Source organism: Ostrinia furnacalis, unplaced genomic scaffold (genome assembly GCF_004193835.3).
Source record: "Ostrinia furnacalis isolate ACB-3 unplaced genomic scaffold, ASM419383v2 OfSCF0209, whole genome shotgun sequence".
Classification (NCBI taxonomy): domain Eukaryota; kingdom Metazoa; phylum Arthropoda; class Insecta; order Lepidoptera; family Crambidae; genus Ostrinia; species Ostrinia furnacalis.
Genome location: NW_021130448.1, coordinates 390,337 through 412,459, shown reverse-complemented (window position 1 = coordinate 412,459; position 22,123 = coordinate 390,337). Strand labels below are relative to the sequence as shown.

General features: G+C 46.1%; 1 protein-coding gene across 4 annotated transcripts in view; it reads right to left on the bottom strand.

Annotated features, from left to right (window-relative positions):
• Positions 1–22,123, bottom strand: part of LOC114356161 (myosin heavy chain 10) — a 72,449-nt gene that overhangs the window by 1,281 nt on the left and 49,045 nt on the right. Inside the window, exons 8-25 of one of the 4 annotated variants that reach the window (XM_028309279.1) lie at positions 21,391–21,561; positions 19,637–19,804; positions 18,506–18,652; positions 17,505–17,633; positions 17,162–17,282; positions 16,299–16,532; positions 15,202–15,269; positions 14,036–14,138; positions 11,147–11,309; positions 9,864–10,002; positions 8,161–8,292; positions 7,536–7,701; positions 5,764–5,867; positions 4,885–5,013; positions 4,181–4,429; positions 2,674–2,844; positions 838–954; positions 187–324 (exon numbers count right to left, since the gene is read on the bottom strand). In XM_028309279.1, the coding sequence (XP_028165080.1) occupies positions 187–324; positions 838–954; positions 2,674–2,844; positions 4,181–4,429; positions 4,885–5,013; positions 5,764–5,867; positions 7,536–7,701; positions 8,161–8,292; positions 9,864–10,002; positions 11,147–11,309; positions 14,036–14,138; positions 15,202–15,269; positions 16,299–16,532; positions 17,162–17,282; positions 17,505–17,633; positions 18,506–18,652; positions 19,637–19,804; positions 21,391–21,561 (2,649 nt within the window). Of the gene's footprint in view, positions 1–186; positions 325–699; positions 955–2,673; positions 2,845–4,180; positions 4,430–4,884; positions 5,014–5,763; positions 5,868–7,535; positions 7,702–8,160; positions 8,293–9,863; positions 10,003–11,146; positions 11,310–14,035; positions 14,139–15,098; positions 15,270–16,298; positions 16,533–17,161; positions 17,283–17,504; positions 17,634–18,505; positions 18,653–19,636; positions 19,805–21,390; positions 21,562–22,123 lie in introns of all 4 variants that reach the window. The other 3 variants (XM_028309288.1, XM_028309296.1, XM_028309297.1) reach the window with 3 other exon arrangements.

The window sequence follows — 22,123 nt, the reverse complement described above, 5'->3', positions numbered from 1 at the left end:
GACGGTGGCGCCCCACTGTCAATGTCATCGATGGGACAGTTCAGTATTTTGGAACTATACCTTGGCCGCGTGGTTGCGAGTCGTCGCGCTCGGCCTCGGCCTGAGCTCCTCGCTGTGCTGGAGCGCCTCGGCTTCCAGCGCCTTGACTCGGCGCTCGGCCTCGCGGGCTCCCGCTGTGTCACGTACCTTGGCCGCGTGGTTGGTGAGCTCGTCCAGCAAGTCGTCGCGCTCGGCCTCGGCCTGTCGGCGCGCGCGCTCGGCGGCGCCCAGCTCCTCGCTGTGCTGGAGCGCCTCGGCTTCCAGCGCTTTCACTCGGCGCTCGGCCTCTCAGGCTCCAGCCGCTCCCGCTGCGTCACGTACCTTGGCCGCGTGGTTGGTGAGCTCGTCCAGCAAGTCGTCGCGCTCGGCCTCGGCCTGTCGGCGCGTGCGCTCGGCGGCGCCCAGCTCCTCGCTGTGCTGGAGAGCCTCGGCTTCCAGCGCCCTGACTCGGCGCTCGGCCTCGCGGGCTCCCGCTGTCACACGTACCTTGGCCGCGTGGTTGGTGAGCTCGTCCAGCAAGTCGTCGCGCTCGGCCTCGGCCTGTCGGCGCGCGCGCTCGGCGGCGCCCAGCTCCTCGCTGTGCTGGAGCGCCTCGGCTTCCAGCGCCTTGACGCGGCGCTCGGCCTCTCAGGCTCCAGCCGCTCCCGCTGTGTCACGTACCTTGGCCGCGTGGTTGGTGAGCTCGTCCAGCAAGTCGTCGCGCTCGGCCTCGGCCTGTCGGCGCGCGCGCTCGGCGGCGCCCAGCTCCTCGCTGTGCTGGAGCGCCTCGGCTTCCAGCGCCTTGACTCGGCGCTCGGCCTCGCGGGCTCCAGCCGCGGCCTCTTCCTTGCCCGCTCGGGCTTCTTCCGCTTCCCGGGCGGCTTCTTTGAGCTGCTGTTGGAGCTTCTTCACTTGTTTCGTCGCGTCCTCTTTGACCTGTAAGGGAAGATAATAGTTAAAATCATCGTGATGTTAAAATGTATGAACTGTATGTATATGACTTTGTTGGTGTACCTAATAAATAAATGAAATGGCACTTCTGTAAAAGCTGCTTAATTGAAGTCCGGTCGCCGAGCAGATCGAATTCCGTACAAAGACCCCAAGTTCTCTCGCGTAATTATATTGCTGTCGCGCTTGCACACACACTGTGCGAGCGGACAAAACTAGCTCGGTAATTTGGACGCGCTATGGAGTGGGCGCGGGAACCATACCTCGCTCGCATAAAAATAAACACAGTCCAAAATACAATTAATAGCAAAATGGAAAAGTTAAGTGACCACCTTCAATAGCTTGCTAGTTCGATTCACTGAAAGATCCTGCGCCGAAGACCAATGATTAGATCACCAACGTCCGAAAGAGTGACGAAAAAGACAATTTATTGAAACCAGCACTTATATCCGGCTCGAAGGACTACAGTCTACAGTGAACAGTCAGCACTCACAGCTATATCCAGCTCAAAGAATCAACTTTAACAGTCAGCACTCTTTGTTGACCTTTATTTAAAATCTAGGACAACAAAGAGTGCTGACTGTTCAAGTTGAAAATAATAATGAATTGATTATTTATAATTGTTATAGATGGTTTGACTTCTTAAAATGTTTGCATGTCTTGACAAGACGAAACATGTCGAGCTTGATTATATTTCCATATACCATGTTTCTGTGCAAATAAATAAATTAATTTATCTTATCAGCCAAGCCCATATCCGGCTCAAAGGACCAGCACTCACTTTATTAGCCATGTGCAGCGCCTGTGTGGCGTCCTTCAGCGTCAAGCTTCTTGCGCTGCACGCTCCTCCTCCAGCTACATCCGGCTCGAAGGACCATCGCGAGCAGCACTTACCTTGTTAGCCATGTGCAGTGCCTGTGTAGCGTCCTTGAGGTCAGCGTCGAGCTTCTTGCGCTGTGCGCTCCTCCTCCAGCTACATCCGGCTCGAAGGACCATCGCGAGCAGCACTCACCTTGTTAGCCATGTGTAGCGCCTGTGTAGCATCCTTGGGGTCAGCGTCGAGCTTCTTGCGCTGCACGCTCGTCCTCCAGCTACATCCGGCTCGAAGGACCATCAAGAGCAGCACTTACCTTGTTAGCCATGTGCAACGCTTGTGTAGCATCAATGAGGTCAGCGTCGAGTTTCTCGCGCTGCACTCCTTCTCCAGCTACATCCGGCTCGAAGGACCATCGCGAGCAGCACTTACCTTGTTAGCCATGTGCAGCGCCTGTGTAGCGTCCTTGAGGTCAGCGTCCAGCTTCTTGCGCTACACGCTCGTCCTCCAGCTACATCCGGCTCGAAGGACCATCGCGAGCAGCACTTACCTTGTTAGCCATGTGCAACGCTTGTGTAGCATCCTTGAGGTCAGCGTCGAGTTTCTCGCGCTGCACTCCTTCTCCAGCTACATCCGGCTCGAAGGACCATCGCGAGCAGCACTTACCTTGTTAGCCATGTGCAGCGCCTGTGTAGCGTCCTTGAGGTCAGCGACGAGCTTCTTGCGCTGCACGCTCCTCCTCCAGCTACATCCTGCTCGAAGGACCATCGCGAGCAGCACTCACCTTGTTAGCCATGTGTAGCGCCTGTGTAGCGTCCTTGAGGTCTGCGTCGAGCTTCTTGCGCTGCACGCTCCTCCTCCAGCTATATCCGGCTCAAAGGACCAGCACTCACTTTATTAGCCATGTGCAATGCTTGTGTAGCATCCTTGAGGTCTGCGTCAAGCTTCTTGCGTTGCGCCAGGGCGGCGGCGCGCTGTTTGCGCTCCTCTTCTAATTCGGCCTCCAAGTCGCGTAGTTGCTTCACGATGCCGCGGCGTTTCTCCTCGCCCTGTTCCTCTTTGGCCTGGAAGAACGAAATATAGGTGAAATGTTGAACATAATGATATTTGAGTGACTTAATTAAAGAGCTTACTAAGGTCACTTGTCCCGCCGAAGTCGAGACAGTGACAGTAGTTGCATACAGTAGGATGATACTGGGTTGATACCACCCCCAAATTAGGTTCATTCCTGGCTTTGATCACCCAGGTCAGTGGTTCCCAAACTTATTCAGTCTACTGCCCACTTTGAGAATAAATTATTTTTTAGCGCCCCCCCATTTTTGTAGTCAAGAGTCGAGCTCAGTCGATGTCTAAGAGTCCTCCTAGTAGATGACGCCTCCCAAGCCTCTATACAACATCCCGATTTTTTTTTCTGAGTCTCTTACCGCCCCCCTTTAAGCCTGCAGCGCCCACAAGGGGGCGTTATCGCCCACTTTGGGAAAGACTGACCCAGGTGATCAAAATGGACTCCAAGCGACAATTTTGTGTCCTTTGATCACCCATGGATAAGATGACCTGGGTGATCAAAGTGGAATAGGCCCCACATTAGCGTCTTTCAAACGTCGCGGCGTCGTCGGCTCGTCAGTGCCTGCGCAGCAAGTCGCAAGTCTTCGCTCCGCTGTCGCCCAAATGTTATCGCCAAGGGGTTAAAATTACACTTTATTGCGTTGTAGTAAGACTCGTCACGAGTTCCCCTTTCTGTGTACTATGGTTCTACAGGATGTTAGGTAAATAGGTATATGAGCCGACACTAGCCCATGTTAACATGGGCATATAAATGGTATGGTGAAGTCAGAAAATAGTGAAAGGAAAATCTGAAATCAACTGAAGAGTATTTCAAAATAGTTATTATGACTGGATAAAAAGGCTGTTACCCAAAGCCATAAAATAGGACTAGGCCACGCCCACTAGGTTTATTCCACTTGCACCTGTAGAACGTGCGAGACAAAATTGGTTTATTCCAATTTGTACTGAAAAACCAAATTTACTAAAATCTTAGTGTACTTTCTTTATGGGAGTCTCTTGTTTATCCCAACTAATATTATAAATGCGAAAGTAACTCTGTCTGTCTGTCTGTCTGTCTGTCTGTCTGTTACGCTTTCCCGCTTAAACCTCGCAACCGATTTTGATTAAATTTGGCATAGAGATAGTTTGAGTCCCGGGAAAGAACATAGGATAGTTTTTATCCCGGTTTTTGAAACAGGGACGCGCGCGATAAAGTTTTTCTGTGACAGACAAAATTCCACGCGGGCGAAGCCGCGGGCGGAAAGCTAGTCTTAAATAATAGGTATTGTTACCTACTTTTATCTCTGTGAATATGGCAAGAATGCAAAGTAACACGGTGTATTTACTATATCATACCTGCAGGTCGCGCTCGAACTGCGCTCGCATGGCCTGCATGTTGACCTCGAGGCGTAGCTTGGCGTCTTCTGTCAGCTGTAGGTCGTCTTCGATCTCCTCGTTCTGCGCTCGCAACTCGGCCAGGGCGGATTCAAGCGCGCGCTTGGCTTTCTCCAGCTCGTGAACGTTCTTATCGGCCGTGCCTTGAGTATTCGCGAGCTCATCTAGCTCGGATTGGAGCAGGCGTTTCGTCCGTTCTAGCTCTTCGATCTGGGGACAAGTGAGGGTAAAATTAGATGAGAGAAAAAATATATAAAATAAAGATTCATGTTTATATTTGAGGGGGGTCACTAGCATATTTGCTGAAAAAGGTTTCCACCAGCTTCAAAATCTTCAGCACTAGCCCCTAGTCACCACACACACTGGTGATAGGGAAATCTGTATTTGAGTTGTGTACAGTACCTTGAGAAGAATTTGATTTTAAAGATAGCATCAAAAGTGGGACAAACTTGGCCTTCTTTGATTAGGTTTTTATTGGCGGTCAAGCTGTAGATCCTGGCTACACAGGAGTTGCATTGGTGGGAACAAGAGATAAGATTCCGTAGGATCAATTAGAGAAGGGTCAAAAGTGGTTCGTGTTATTACACTCGGCGCTGGCTAGCCAGTTCCTTTGCTTGGACTTGGCTTGACACGCTCCCGCGTGTCTAGATAGACAATAAGGTTACCTTCTCAGCGGCATCGTCGAGCTCGCGCGTAAGCGACAACACGCGAGTCTCTTTGTCACGCGCCTCGCGCTCCGCTTGGTCGCGCTCCGCTGCGTACCTCTCCGCTACTGCACGCTCCTCCGCCACCACCTGAAGATAAAATAATAGTAGTTAGAGACATATGTCTTGAAATAGGACTGGATTTTTTTTTAATAGACATTTGACACCGCGCTTCTAGTCCCAAACTAAGCAAAGCTTGTACTATGGGTACTAGACAACGGATATAAACATACTTAAATACTTTTTTTTTGTAAATACACACTTATTATACATAGAAAACACCCAGTCCAATAGAAACAAATATGTTCATGCACACAAATGTTTGTACTATGCGGGAATCGAACCCGCTACCTCCGGAATAGTAGTCCGTTTCGAACCACTACACCAAACGGCCGACAAACAGAAAGCGGAATTTCATTACATCAATTAAAAAAATATTTTTAGAATATTGCAGCCACATAAAATGTTAAGATTAACTTCAGAGGGCCCAGACAAAGGTCACGTTTGTAACTTTGCAGCTATTCGTACGCTGCTGAGCGGGCTTCTTTTAACCGACCTAAAAAGGTGGAGTAATGAGGGCTATCGTTTTAGCGCTCACCAGTTAGCGCCACTGTAGAGTAAGGTCCTGTCACTTGCTAGTAGCGAAGACAGTGGCACCAACTGGTGAGCGCGAAAGTGGTAAGAGGACTATCGCATTTGCACTCATCAAGATGGCGCCACTGCAGAGTAAGGTCCTGTCAATCGCCAGGGGTGCCAACTGTTAAGTATAAAAACGATAGCCTCATTCTGTATTCACTTAAATTTTCTTTGTTATTGCACTTGTCAAAAAATCTATCTTACCTTATCAAAGCTCTTCTGTTTCTTTTCCAACTCAAGCACTTTAGCGCGCTGCGCTTCCAGCTCGATGTTTGTGTCTTCCAGCTCCGCCTGAATCTTCTTTTTGCCTACAATCATAAAACATGCAGTTAGATCTATAGAATTTACAGAAAAATAAAGCATTTGTACTTCAGTGGGCATTTATCAGGCCTCAACGTGATACATGTTGTCGGCTTTGCTTTATAAACTAAAAGAAAATTAATGTATCCGCCAGCGCAAAACAGAAACGAATTTATTACTAATTTATGCATACGTCGACCACATTTTTCAATATATTAATATGACTTCATAAAAATTCATTATTTTTGTTCATGTAATACAGGAATAGAATCATTTGATGCACTGGTTCGTTAAGATAGACGCTGGCGTGCGTTGTAATACCTAATTCTATAATCGAAGTATTATTTAAAAATGGACATAAAGAGAAATAAATATTGTGCGGCGTTCGGGTGTTTAAATTCGAAAATAAATCTACCGGATTTATCTTTTTTTTCGCTTCTCAAAGATGCTGAAAGGTATGTTGGCCATGTAGGTAATCAATAATTCTTAGGATAGTATAGGAACCTAGCCTACCATGACTACTGCTCAAAATGCGTTCGTTCGTTTCAGCCAAATGACGTCCACTGCTGGACAAAGGCCTCTCCCAAAGTTTTCTATAATGAATGCGTACCTACTTACCTACATACGTACCTCATTACAAATAAGTAGATTAATTATTTTTTCACTAGACAGCAACCCTAACAGCGTAAGAAGAGTTCAGAGGCACGCGATAGAAAGAGACAAAACTTGTATGTGAATAAAATTGTAGGTACGTAGTGCTGTGCGAGCTGAATTCCACTGTATCGCGTCGTAGCAAGACTCGCATCTATTTAAATCGTCTTGCGGAGTAATCCTTCTGTACCTGTAGTATTACTTATTCTGTGCTTCAGTTATGCTTCAGAGTTTGTATGCTCTGTCACGTCATAATAATATGGCAATGTTCTCCCGTGCCGCTCCCATACCTCAGGCACTAGCTTATACAGGGTGGAAACGATAAGTGATCTCACTCGATTATTTCTAAACTACACAAGATATCGAAAAACTGGTTATTGATCCTGAAAGTGCTTCACGAGCTCTTTCAAACGGTATCAGTAATATGTTACATAATTAACTGGATCTATCCAAAAATTCAATGTTTTCAGGCTCCATACTAAATGTATGCCAGCCACACAATATTAGAAGTGTTATTTTTTTTTATTCAATATTAAACACTTAAATTGAACTCCAAATTTCATTCTTGTTTAAAATTATTCATGAAATACATTGGTTTTAGGCTTAACTTGCTATAATACAATCAAGACATGAGTGCCATGACTGTGGCAGTACTAAATGTATGGAAGCTGGAAACATTAAATTTTCGGATAGATCCAGTTTATTTTGATACCTATTATTGGTACCGTTGGATAGAGCTCGTGAAGCACTTTCAGGATCAGTAACTAGTTTTTGGATATCTTGTATAGTTTTTAATATTATGTGGTTTTACTAAATGTATGGAAGCCGGAAACATTGAATTTTCGGATAGATCCAGTTTATTTGATAACCTATTATTGATACCGTTGGATAGAGCTCGTAAAGCACTTTCAGGATCAGTAACCGGTTTTTGGATATCTTGTATAGTTTAGAAATAATCGAGTGAGATCACTTATCGTTTCCACCCTGTATACAGTAATAAATAGTAGGTATTATTGATGACTCACTCTTGTCCAGCTTGTCGTTGGCCTGCTGCAGCTCGTCGATCTGCCTGTGCAGCGCCTCGGCGTCCTTGGCCAGCTTCTTGCGCTGTTCTTCGATGGCGGCCGCCGCTTCTGCCTCTTCCTCTGCTTTCTTCTTCGCGTCGGCCAACTGCTGGGTTAGGGCGGCCACCTGGGGATTGAAGCATGAATGAGGTTATTTTTTGTTCTAGAATCCGAACTTGTTAGGGCTGTACCGTTGTTTTTTGGAGGACCGCTCTTGGTGCTCCTCTGATTAGCATAGCTGATTGAGAAGCGGCATAGAGCAACCCGCTTCGGCGAGTCGAGGGTTCTTTTTAACCAGGGCCAGAAGAGAAAACCCGTGCAGCAAAGTTGGCGCAAAGGATGCACCGATACCCTCGAAAAATATTCGTAAATTATGTGGTGATGGCTAAACTACTGACACAGTGTATTTCAAATTCTAGTTTTGATAAAAAAAGGTGCCAGCTTCTTGAGGTTGTACTTGGCCTGTTCCTCTCGTCGAGCGAAAAAGTTAGTTGTAGACACGTTCAATAAGGTTGAAAAATGAACGCCAATTTGCATTACTGCCACGCCAGTTAGAACTCTAAGTCCACGATAATAAGGTCCTTACCTGCTTCTCGAGGTTGCGCTTGGCCTCGTCCTCCTCGTCGAGCGAGTCGCGCGCCTGCTCCAGCTGCGCCTCCACGTTGCGAAGACGCGTTTGAAGCGAGAGCTTCTGCTTTGTTTCTTCCTCCAGCAGCGCCTATAACACACAGATAAATAGAAGTTAGAAACAAAATAGTCGGAATTAGTAAGCTTGGTTTTGTGTTTACGGGTGCGATGATAAGTGCCAGTTTACGTGCCACCGCACGGTAAACAAAAAAACATCCGGCGCGACACGCCACGCCACGCGATGCCTATGGTCTCTGTAAATGAAGTCTTGGAACATAAAGGCTGGACAATAATAAAGATTATGACAAAGTTTAATAATCTTTAGCCTAATGGCTGATTTACACGTGTTAAGTAGATAAGAGGTAACTAAATTTTTACTTGATTTTTCTGCCAAGTTGGTGGGCGGGGCTTGTCACTTGACACGTTTTGACAAGCAGTTTCATAGTAAACAAGAGCTTGACGTTTGGAATTAAGTTAAAATTTAGTTACGATGCAATTTGATCACTTAAAATTAAGTTAAAAATTTAGTTACCTACTTAACCACTTAATAAGTGTAAACCAGCCATAAGGAACTATGCAAAAATTTGGGCGGGTGCACGGAGCGGGTGCTTACTTTGGACGCCCGTAGCCGGCCTACGTTCTGCGACGGGCACTCGTCGCGTGCATCCCCCTATACGACCTGCAAGCTTTCAAGAGGAGAGCGTATCTTCACCTTAAAGGCCGGCAACGCACCTGTAATGCCCCTGGGTCTGCGGGTGTCTATGGGCGACGGTAATCACTTACCATCAGGTGATACATGTGCTCGTTTGCCTCCTGTCACATAAAAAAAAATACACGCCCATCCCCCGCCGCACGAGTTTTAGCGTAGTTTTATTCCTCGCGGACTACAAACTTTCAGTCAGGCGATAGTTTGGTCGGGCTGTTGATCAGTATGAACACGTATGGGATTCCTCATACGAATTGGAAACCGCAGTCTGCGGGGTCTTAATCGTAGTGCGTTCTTCTTATCGTGTCGACAACAAACCTACAGTGTCAGCCCAAAACTCCGCTACAAGAGTGGCGTTGTCGGCAGCATTCATTAAATCCTCCTGAGTGCAGTTGCTCGGGCAATCGTAGTGCGCTGATGATAAGTGTTGATGATGACTATGACGTAGACACCGCACCTGCGCCGTCTACGTCAGCTGCTGCAGTGCCGTCTCCGCCTCGCCAGTGTAAATACAAATGAGTAGGTCATCTTCATAGAAACGCACGGGCGCGGTTTGTATGTGAGCGCGCCAACACGTATGCGGTGCGCACGCACACACTGATAAAATTTAGCGTGAAGCGGGGAGCCAGTCGTGGTTGCGCCGAATTTTGTCAGGGTGTGCGTGCGCGCCGCATACGTATATTGGCGCGCTCACATATAAACCGCGCTCGGTGCGTTTCTATGAAGATGACCTACTCATTTGTATTTACTCTGGCCTCGCTGTGGGAGCCGAGTGGTGATGATAGTTTCTTCTTTTTCTTCCCTTCATTGGTTGGGTTTTTGTGGCGGTCAAGCTGTAGATCCTGGCTACACAGGAGTTGCAGTGGTGGGAACTAGTTCCCACCACTGCAACTCCTGTGTTACCACCTCTAGAGGTGGGAATAGCCTCGTGAGTGATGATGATGATGATGACGCACCTGCGCCTCGCTGTGCTGTGCGCCGATGGTGGCGGCTTGCTTGGCGGCAGCGGAGGCCTTCAACTCGGCCGCTTCCAGCTGCTGCAGCGCCGTCTCCGCCTCGCTCTGCAGACGGACGCACTTCTCCGCTACCTCCGCTCTGTGGGAAACAGAATGATGGATAAACGAACGACGCGACGGCACATCAAGGTAAACCATATTACGAAATAATAAGCGACTTTGCAATAAAAATGTAGTCTGATGTGCTGTGAATCTTGTCTCCAATACACTACTCGCTTCGACGTTTTGCCGAAGCACTCGAGGAAATTAAAGCCTGGTCCGTGAGCACGTAGAATTTTGTCCAGTGACCCCAAGCTACCCATCCTTATCGCTCGCGCGTAATTATGTTGCTGTCGCGCTCGCACGCTCACTGCGGGCGCGCGTCGCACAGTCGCGACAGCAATATAATTACGCGAGAGCGATAAGGATGGGTAGCTTGGGGTCTTTAGACAAAATTCTACGTGCTCACAGACAGAGCTTTAGTAGGGGTAATTTTCTAACAAAATCACCCCTACTACTACTACTATTTAGTCTGGTGTGCTGTAACCTTAAGTCTCCAATACACGACGCGCTTCGAGGTTACGACGAAGCCCTCGAGGAAGTTAATCCGAAATTCAAAGCGCATATCTACAACATTCGCGCAACCTCTCGAGATACCCAATCTATTGGAGTCCGTGCCGTTGCTACTGCCGTTACAATATACATTTTCGCTATAACAAGGTGCAATATCTGAGAGTAACATTTTGACGGACGTCCGCGAGAGCCGCTGCTGTAGTCTTCAGTTCGTTCTAGATCTGCGTTCTCAATTTTGAACCATCCACCACGGACATAAACTCTAAAACTTCTATGACAAGTGTATCTAACCTGGCACGGTCCATCTCCTGTAGCTTAGCTCCCAACTCTTGCAGTTGCGCTTCAACTTGTTTGCGGCGGCACTCGGCGTCGGCGCACGCAATTACCGCTGTCTTCATTTTTATCGCTAGCTCTATGTTTTCAATTTTGAACCGTATAACACCGACATAAAGTAGAAACTTCTATGACAAGTGTATCTAACCTGGCACGGTCGACCTCTTGTAGTTTGGCTCCCAACTCTTGCAGTTGTGCTTCAACTTGTTTGCGGCGGCGCTTGGCTTCGGCACACGCGATTGCTGCTGTCTTCAGTTTTATCGCTAGGTCTGCATCTTAAATTTTGGACCATCCCCCACGAACATAAAGTAGAAACTTCTATGACAAGTGTATCTAACCTGGCACGGTCCACCTCCTGTAGTTTGGCTCCCAACTCTTGCAGTTGCGCCTCAACTTGCTTGCGACGGCGCTCGGCGTCCGCACGCGCGGCCGCCGCTGTCTTCAGCTCGGTCGCTAGGTCAGCATTCTCTGCCTCTAGGGTTTGCTTTTGCTTCTCCAGCGCTGTTGGAGAAAGGTACAAGGTCAGCGATGGATACATAAGAGGACACGTTAAGTGATAAGAGGTAGACAAGAAAACCCGGTATACGTGTATGTGATATGTACACGAAGAGTATGCGGTATACGATAAGTGTGTACACAAGAAAATCCGGTGTAGTACGTACGGCAAGTGGGTATTACACAAGAGAACACGGTATGGTCAGCAATAGCAACACAAATAGACTTTAGTTTCTCTAAAGGACCACGTCTTCTGAAGGTGCCAAAGTACGATACAGAGTCAGTGATTGTGGCACTCAAATTGAATAGCTCAGAATACGGAACAAACCAGAAACCGTCAACGGGCGTAAATGTGTATTCATATAAATTACTCCAAAACGCACTACTTTGACTTTAGAGCAATTAGTCAATGGCCGGCGCGCGCATTGTTTACATATCCGTCAGATTGACACTTTAAAATTAAATTATGCCGTCTTGTGCCGTTCCAACATGTAGGAATGCTACTGGAATTACGAAGAAAGTGCATGGGAACATGTTTTATCCGTAAGTAGCACATTTCCAATTCATTTTAATTAAATAATAATTTTCAAAAAAAATCACGGTTGTATTTTGTAAGTGTTGCCACAAGTCTACGGAATATTTTACCCTACTTTTTTATATTGAATTACATTTGTCTATAAAAAATTCACGCGTTAATTTTGTTACTGTAAAAACGTAGTTCAGATTTCAGGCTTAACTATTATCGAAGTTTGTACAGATAATCCAGATTTTAATGGAGAAATATATATTGAAGGAAGTTTACGTCTCAAAAATGATATTCCGTACTCTGTTTCATCCGGGTTATTTAACATAACTAAAGGCCAGGGTCAAATTGTTGCGAGTTGTTCTCCATCATTGAAATTCACATTAGAACAGGGCTTCCTAATTGCTCGTGGACATGTAGCTCATGAAGATGTTACCACTAAAGCTTTGAACGTCATGAATGTATCAGCATACAAATCAAATCCTATTACTATCGCGGATTTGAACATAGATAATGATCTATCCGATGAAGAAAAACAGCAACTCTTAACATTGTTGAATGAGTATCGCGACTGTTTTGCTTTTGAACTCTCTGAATTAGGTTGTACATCAGTAGAACAAATGAAAATAGTTTTGCAAGACGACCAATCTATAGTCTACCGGCCGTATAGACTTGCCATAAGCGAAAAGAATAAGAATAAGAATAAGAAAAACTTTATTTGACACAAAAAAGGAAAAAAATAAAAAACAGAACAAAGGGACTTAAAACTATACACGCATATTTTTGTGCCAAAAAGGCGCCCGCTCAGCATTAATCGAGCCACGCGTGCATGCACGCGTGCCCCGACGCTGGTTTTCAGCGGGCGCCTCTCCAACCAACATTATAAATAAAAATAATTATCCTGCTTTNTCTGAGTTGAATAGTTGACATTGACAGAATAAATAATTCCAAAGCACAACTTCACGGCTTCTCTAAAAGATTACTCCAATCAAAATTTGGGACTACCTAGTTAAGGTCTTTGAAAATCCACCTTTATCATATTGATAAACATGTAGCTATTTTAACATTAACAATTTTAATCAAATAAACGTACACAAGATAGACTCGTGTTTCCTCTCAGGCGACGATCCTCCCCGGCACATGTGCTGCCAGTAGTCCCTCGCCGAACTAAACGAGTTAGCATCCTCGCGAGGGAACATCGCGTCCTCCACCTCACAAGTGTCATCCTTAGAGAACCCAAACTTCACATTCTTTTGCCTCCGCTCCTTCACGCTAGCCATAACTCTAGCATAGTAAACTTTAAACTAACAACTAAATAAAATTTACGCGAAAAATGTGCAAAATATTTGTAGACGGCGTGTCGAAAAGTTTGACGTTGTTTGATTGATTGCGTTTTGAAATTGGAAATGGCAGGTGCGATTTTTTTTCTGTCAATGTCAGCTGTGTACATTTTGATTGTCAATAGGTTTTATGCAATCGCAAAAATCCATAGTTGAACAAAAACTCCTAAGAAATTGGCTATTTGTATGGCAATATTTTTTTAGTTCAGGCTTCTGCTGGTGGCCTAAACACCAATGCTGAACAAGCCACCATTTAGAAATATGATAATACTGTATGGTAGCGCGGCCTGCCTTCAGAGCCATCCATCAGAGCCTTGCTGCTCCATCGGCGTACGGAGCTACATAATATTAAGACGTAGAACCAGGCCTGTTCATCTCCGCGAGTTTGTATCGAAAACAAAACACGCGCGACTACACCTCCTGAGATATCTAATCGACAGGACAATCACAAGCGAGCATTGACGCACGCACGTGTATTCTTCACCCATTTGCATTGTAAAGACAATAAACTATGTATGTATCATCATTTTACCAAAGTCAGCCCTATGGCTTCTTGGCTATCACTGACGTTTGTCACACCATATTGTTAACGACATTGATCATACATTTTTTTTAAATACCGGACCGTCCGGTGCGGACCCGCTCCGAACGGCCAATCTGTATGAACTTCTAGGGAGCGTTTTAGAGTAATGCGGTCCGGAGGAACCGCTCCGCTCCCTAGCAGTCCATACAGATCGGCTGTGCGGAGCGATCCGCACTGACAGATCGTGTGACACTAAAACCAGAACTAGGCCTTTCGCCGCCATGGTGTCTTTATGAAATGGGGCGTTTTAAGATGGCCTTCCTAAGGACTCTATTGTGTGACTCACCAGCCTTAGCCTTCTTGATCTGCTCGTGCTGCTCGTTAAGCTGCGTGAGCTCCTGCGAGTGCTTGTGGCGCTGGTCGGCCAGCGTGGCTTCATGTGAAGCCGCCTCTTCTTAGGCCTTCCACCGCCATAGTGTCTTAATGAAGTGGAGCCTTTTAAGATGGCCTTCCTAAGGACTCTATTGTGTGACTCACCAGCCTTAGCTTTCTTGATCTGCTCGTGCTGCTCGTTGAGCTGCGTGGCTTCATGCGACGCCGCCTCCTCCTAGGCTGATCTTAGTGTCACGCGGACCGTCCGGTGCGGACCCGCTCCGCACGGCCAATCTGTATGAACTTCTAGAGAGCGTTTAGAGTAATGCGGTCCGGAGGAACCGCTCCGCTCCCTAGCAATTCATACAGATCGGCTGTGCGGAGCGATCCGCACTGACAGTCCGCGTGACACTAAAACCAGAACTAGGCCTTTCGCCGCCATGGTGTCTTTATGAAATGGGGCGTTTTAAGATGGCCTTCCTAAGGACTCTATTGTATGACTCACCAGCCTTAGCCTTCTTGATCTGCTCGTGCTGCTCGTTAAGCTGCGTGAGCTCCTGCGAGTGCTTGTGACGTTGGTCGGCCAGCGTGGCTTCATGTGAAGCCGCCTCTTCTTAGACCTTCCACCGCCATAGTGTCTTAATGAAATAGGGCCTTGTAAGATGGCCTTCCTAAGGACTCTATTGTATGACTCACCAGCCTTAGCCTTCTTGATCTGCTCGTGCTGCTCGTTGAGCTGCGTGGCTTCATGCGACGCCGCCTCCTCCTAGGCTGATCTTAGTGTCACGCGGACCGTCCGGTGCGGACCCGCTCCGCACGGCCAATCTGTATGAACTTCTAGGGAGCGTTTTAGAGTAATGCGGTCCGGAGGAACCGCTCCGCTCCCTAGCAATTCATACAGATCGGCTGTGCGGAGCGATCCGCACTGACAGTCCGCGTGACACTAAAACCAGAACTAGGCCTTTCGCCGCCATGGTGTCTTAATGAAATGGAGCCTTTTAAGATGGCCTTCCTAAGGACTCTATTGTAGAACTCACCAGCCTTAGCCTTCTTGATCTGCTCGTGCTGCTCGTTAAGCTGCGTGAGCTCTTGCGAGTGCTTGTGCCGCTGGTCGGCCAGCGTGGCTTCATGTGAAGCCGCCTCTTCTTCAAGGCTGCGTTTGAGGACCGCTACCTCTTGCTCCCGCTTTGATCGGAGCTCTTGTTGGGCTGTGAGGAGAAAAGATTAAATTAATACGTGACAGGAATATTTCTCTTTATTATGTGACTTGTTTTTATGAATAAAATATTTTGTATTTTGTATTTTTGTATTTCTCAATGTTATTTTAATCAGTTCAGTGTTTTAGTTTTAGCCTTTCACGCGTTGAGATTTTCATAAAGTATTTCCTTAGTTAGCAGCCTGGCTACAGGTAGCTTTCTCGGCCTTGTTGTCTACTAGGACCTCAGTCAGAACAGTTGTCTTAATGTTGTAAAGTGGTCTTACCTGCAGTAGTGTCAAGGGAATCCAGCAACTCGCTTTTGAGCGCCTCTTGCTCCCAAAGAGCTCGCAACTCGTCCTAAAGGGCTAAATATTCTTATGCTAAAAGAAGTTCTCACCTGCAGTAGTATCAAGCGAATCCAGCAGCTCGCTCTTGAGTGCCTCTAACTCCTCATTCAGGTCCCTCCTCAGCTTCTCAGCTTTAGTTCTGGCAGCCCCTCTCAGCATCCAGAGGTCCTCATGATTTCTAAGCACAACCACTACAGAAAGAATGTCTCACCTGCAGTGGTATCAAGAGAATCCAACAGCTCGCTCTTGAGTGCCTCTAACTCTTCATTCAGGTCTCTCCTAAGCTTCTCAGCTTTAGTTCTGGCAGCTCTCTCAGCCTCCAAGTCCTCGTGAGCTTCAGCCAGGGCTGCAGCGACCTCCTGCGCTCCCATAAAGCTCGTATATCTTAGAGGGCATCTGTCATTTGCTAAAGAAGTCCTCACCTGCTGTAGTATCAAACGAGTCTAACAGCTCGCTCTTCAGTGCCTCTAACTCTTCATTCAGGTCCCTCCTAAGCTTCTCAGCCTTAGTCCTGGCAGCCCTTTCAGCCTCCAAGTCCTCGTGAGCTTCAGCCAGGGCTGCAGCGGCCTAATGAGCTCCTTTACAGCTCGTAACTCGTCCTAGAGGGCATCTGCTATATGCTAAAAAGGTTCTCACCTGCAGTGGTATCAAGCGAATCCGAAAGCACAACTACTACAGAAAGAATGTCTCACCTGCAGTGGTATCAAGAGAATCCAACAGCTCGCTCTTGAGTGCCTCTAACTCTTCATTCAGGTCTCTCCTAAGCTTCTCAGCTTTAGTTCTGGCAGCTCTCTCGGCTTCCAAGTCCTCGTGAGCTTCGGCGAGGGCTGCAGCGGCCTCTCGGGCTCCTTTCTGAGCGGCGGCGCGCGCGGCGCCTTCTTCGTCGGCTCGGCTTAGTGCTGCCGCTAACTCCTCCTCGCGTTTTGCTGTTGGAATAGGTCAATTTGTAAGTGTGAAGTGAACAAATCATACGTATATTCATGATTGATTCATTTCTCATTCATTCATGAGAAATGATTCAGCTACCTTAGCTGAGTAGATAAAAGTTTACAATGCAAGCGTCCTCTGAGTACGTAAATGAATAAATGAGTCCGTCTAACATAACTTGAAAACATGTTACATCAAAATGCGCAGGATCAACAAAATCACAACCTATTACTGGACTCTTTCAATATCAAATGCAAATGAGAGTTATCGTTTTCATACATAGCACTTTCATTAGCACCACTGGCGATTAACAAGACCCTACTTTACAGGGGCGCCTTCGTCGTGAATGCAAATGCGATAGTCCACCTCAGCGCTCATCAGTTGGCGACACTTTCTTCGCCACTAGCAAGTGACAGTGCCCATCTCTACAGTGATTACAGTAATACAGCCTTGATTAAAGTAACCAATGTAAAGTCCAAAAACTCGCACACTCACTGCGGGCGCCCGTCGCAGTCGCGACAGCAATATAATTACGCGCGAGCGATAAGAATGGGTAGCTTGGGGTCATTGGACAAAATTCTACATGCTCAGCGACCAGACTATATACAATCCTAGCCAATATACTCACTGAGCACAATCTGCAGCTCCTCAACCTGTGCCTTCCTCTCGGCCAGCTGCTCCTTGACATCTTGGAGTTCCGTCTCCAGCTTCCTCTTGGCGCGGTCCACCTCTTGGCGCAGTTGGTGGTCCTACAGATAGGACACAATTAGTCAGTCCTAGCAAGAGACCCGTGATGTCCAGGAGTGCTTAAAAGTGGAGCACTTTGTGACGTCACGCGGAACTTCAACGCACTATAACTTCGTAATTACTTGTTTAGTTAGCAAATAAAAATATACGTGTCCAATATTTTTTGAGAATATAATTGACACAACGTTTTTTTTAACTAGCTTATTGTTATGATTTTAACTTACCTTCAGCAGTTTCTCTTCCAATTCCGCGATGGCCGACTCTTGCTTGGCTTTGAGTTTGCTCAAGTGCTTAGCCTTCTCTTCTTCTTCTGCCAACGCTTGCGATAAGTCGTTGGCTCTTTCTTCTAGAATCTGTAAACATACATTATTACGTTAAACCATTTGAAATCAGTAGTCTGATAAACGCGCGCGATTGTTCAAACTCTAGTTGAGCTCTTACTTTTATGCAGGATAGTAAATGGTTAGATTTAAATATCGTGGAAATCATAATATTTCCACTGTAAGTTCAATTTAAACTTTGTAGTAGTTTGTACACAGCGCAACTCCTGTGTATCCAGGATCTACAGCTTGAACCACATCAGTGAAGACCAAGTTTAGTAACATAAGCTGTCACCGTATTTTAATAAGGTCTAAAATCCAAATCCACCCTTTAAAGGGAATGTCTCCTTCTTATACCTCCATTTCTTTGACGAGCTTCTGGTTGGTGTGAAGGCCATGTGTAGTCAATGTATTTTGCACCATACTTACTACGTACACTTAAGGTCAAAAGTCAAGTAACAGCAGCCCCTTAAAGGGTTAAAGTCAGTTAGTTTACTGTTGTCGCAGAAGTCTAAGGCCCAGAACAGACGGTGAAACGCAACTGCAACGAAACTGCAACTTTCTGATGATTCTGATGAATGAAACTAAAACTGAAAGTTTCAAACTGGTCGCGTCATGTGTCAACGGACGCTATGGCAGAAACTTAGATGCAACTCAAAAGTAACTAGCAGTTGCAGTTTTGTTGCAGTTGCGTTTCACCGTCTGTTCTGGGCCTGATACTCGCGACACCCCCACTCGGGCGATGACGGAACGCCGCGGAGGTTTTAGTGGGTATACCCCATCCTTTTCAGGACGAAGTAGCGCCCCTTTTAGGGCGCCGGGAGACCCACACACTTACCTGTCCCCCGGCAGGGGTGCGCAAAGCATTTCCACCGCGACAAAAAAAAAAAGAAAAATAATTTTACCTTCTTCTCCTTGACCAGCTTCTGGTTGGTGTCTTCGCTGAGCGCGAGGTCCTCCTCCAGCTTCTTGAGCTTGGAGTCACACTGCACACGCTCCAGCTGCAACTTCTGGCGAGCAGCTTCTTCCTCTTCTAGCTGTTCTTCTAGGTCCTGGAAGAAAGATGGGATTGGAGTAAGTACATGTGATTTGCTAAATAAAGTCGTTTGTTTCAACCAAATGCTTAAAGCTGGACAAAGACCTCCTCAATGATCTCCACAAGGATAGGTCCCGTGTTGCCCGCATCCATTCTCCAGATCAGTGGTTCACTAAGTGGGAGACCTGCTCATACTACGTCTTCCAGCCCATGGTTACCACTCGACAACTTCGAGCCCCAACCGCTATCAATTCTACGACCTTTTAGTCGATAACATTTGAAATGTATCGATGCGCCGATGAATCGATTTTAAACGATAAAAAAAATGTACGAGTGATTTATCATCAAGAAAATGGATGCAGATCGCTACTATTCATTGGGTCATTGGGGGAGGCCTATGTTCAGCAGTGGATGTCCTATGGCTGAAATGATGTTGATGATGGTCAAGAAAATGCCTCTTATAAGATTTTATCCCGCCAAGGTCGCGGGAGGTGCCTGAATGCATCGGCGCAGGACCGTTCTTTGTGGAAATCCTTGGGGGAGGCCTTTGTCCAGCAGTGGACGTCTTGCGGCTGAAACGAACGAATGAACAAATATTTTATTGTGACGTGCTTATCCCGGCTGTAATGTACCTGTATGTTGAGCTGCAAGCGCTTCTTCTCCTGGTGCCGCTGCTCCAGGTCCAGTTCCTGCAGCCGCTGCTCTCCTGGCTCGGGCTCGTAGGGAGTGTTACCTGTATGTTGAGCTGCAGCCGCTTCTTCTCCTGGTGCAGCGCGTTGCAGCGCTCCTCCTCCTGGATGCGGCCTCCAGGTCGTGCAGCAGTTCCTGCAGCCGCTGCTCTCCTGGCTCGGGTCGTGGAGTGTTACCTGTATGTTGAGCTGCAGCCGCTTCTTCTCCTGGTGCAGCGCGTTGCAGCGCTCCTCCTCCTGGATGCGGCCTCCAGGTCGTGCAGCAGTTCCTGCAGCCGCTGCTTCCCTGGCTCGGGGTCGTGGAGTGTTACCTGTATGTTGAGCTGCAGCCGCTTCTTCTCCTGGTGCAGCGCGTTGCAGCGCTCCTCCTCCTCTTCGATGCGGCCCTCCAGGTCGTGCAGCAGTTCTTCCAGCTCCTGCTTGCGGGCGGCCGCGCGGGCTCGGCTCTCTTCCGCTTCGGCGCATAACTCTAGCTCCGCCTGGAAGGAATGGGGAGGAAAATCTTTATTATAAGCAGGAAAACAAGAGTTAAGACCGCAAAACTGGTGCTCTTTTTGTAAGCAGCATGAAAGGAGATTGAGTTTCAAAACTGACGAACAGATTTTAAGTGAATCAATAATGATGTAGAAAAAACAGAATATATCTTGTAGTAAGTACTGTTTGTACTATTCTACAACAGAATGTTTTTGAATTAACCAGACTATTTCAAGGTCTGCTATTTTAGAATAGCATTATCTTAACTCCCAAATAGTGTCCGACCGAATGTTCGGTTTCGGTTTCGTTTTCGGTTGAGTTTCGGTAAAAACACGAGTTTCGGTTTAGTTTCGTTTTCGGCGGCAAACTTGCCGAAACTACGACCGAAACCGAATGTGCATTCGGGAGTATCCGCGCTGTTATCGGTCATGTTCGGCGCGTTGAAAGAGTGAATGAATCCGATCAGAGCCAATGTCGTGATTCGCTCGCTTGTTTGTTTGCTGTTAGTTTTGTTTTGTTGTGGTAGCGAGTTTTCGAGTGATTTATTTTGAATTTGGTAAGTTTTATCTCGATTTATGTCGTTATAACATAAGAGCGGGTAGTAAACATCAAAAAAAATATTTTTGGTTCGCAAATGCTATACGTAAACAAACATTAGTTAGGTAGTTAGTAATGACTATAGTGCATTGGTGATAATATTATGGATTCAGAGTTTCAAAGTTCATTTTAGTATTTATCACCAAGGTATCCAAGTGGCAAGTACACAATAGATACTAACGAAACCTCGATATGATTTTTGAAGATCTATCCATAGATACCCCACACGTATGTGTTTGATGAAAAAAAAAATTTGAGTTTTGAGAGCCCCCAATATTTATTATTATTTTTTTATTTTTGCATCAATATCTTAATGCGGTTCACAGAATACATCTACCTACCAAGTTTCAACAGTATAGCTCTTATAGTTTCGGAAAAAAATGGCTGTGACATACGGACAGACAGACATGACGAATCTATAAGGGTTCCGTTTTTTGCCATTTGGCTACGGAACCCTAAAAATATAGACTATAAATCCTTCTATTTCTTTTTTAATACATGATTTGATACCTTTTAGAGTAAAAAGGCGCTTTATAAGTTCAATTTTAATGCAGTTTAAAGAGAAAACAATAAAGACTGACTGATTATAATAACGTTTTCTTTATTTTTCCCTAAAAATATGAGCCTTGTAAGGAAGTTTCGGTTTCGGTTTCGGTTTCGGCCGAAATAGACACCGTTGCCGAAATTCGTTTTCGGTTTCGGTTTCGGTCGTAAAACTAGTTTCGGTCGGACACTACTCCCAAATCCTGTGTTTTGTGCGTCACATTTTAGTAAAAAATAATTGCAGGCAAGATGCTTTATGTATGCGCGATCATCGTTATTACCATTGAATAATTATGCCTGTAACTAAAACAGGCAATCGAGTTGCGACATAACATGTCATTCTCACAAACAGCTACGCGTTTCTATAAGAATCTCCATTAGCTGAAATACAATGTGCATATTTGCGCAGTGAACGTCTTCTGATTAAACAATAATGAAGTCATCCTCTCACCTGCAATTGCTCGGCCAGCTGCGTCTTCTCGGCGTTGGCCTGCTGATACTTCTGCTCGTACTCCACGCAGCGCTTCACCTGCGTCTCAAGCCTGTCGCGGATCTGGCGTAACTCGTCCTCCTTCTGTGTCAACTTCTCTTCTTGCTTCGTCACTTCCAAGAGAGGTTTCACCTGGAATCCGACAGAAGAAGTTAAAACTTGTAACACAATGTCGGTGTTCTTTTGAAACTAAGTGACAGCGCACACTGGGAGACAAATCGCGCGACAGACGCGGCCACAAAACGCGTGCGAATATCATTCCATATAATTTAGCGACATGTCGCGGAGAATAATAATAATTATGAAATGACACTTGCACGAGCGTTTTTTTTTTTGTCGCCTAATGTGCGCGTCGCTTAGGTAAGGAGAAAACTCAAGTTAGTAGAAAAGGCCCGTACAATATTTAATTTTATGCATGGATTACGTATAAATTTAATCCACGCTTGTATATCTGGGTAGAATGTTATGTATGACAAAGAACTTATTTAGATAACGAATAGTTAACAGGATATAAGATTAACGTAATTCAGGTTTAATGACCACCCAGATTAAAACTAATATCTATCGCCTTACTAAGCGATATCGATATGTTGATATCTAATAAAATACTAGCATAAATTCAAAATAATAATTTGAGTTGAAAAACAAAGTTCAAACAAATCGATTGTGTGATATTTATGAAATCTTACCGATA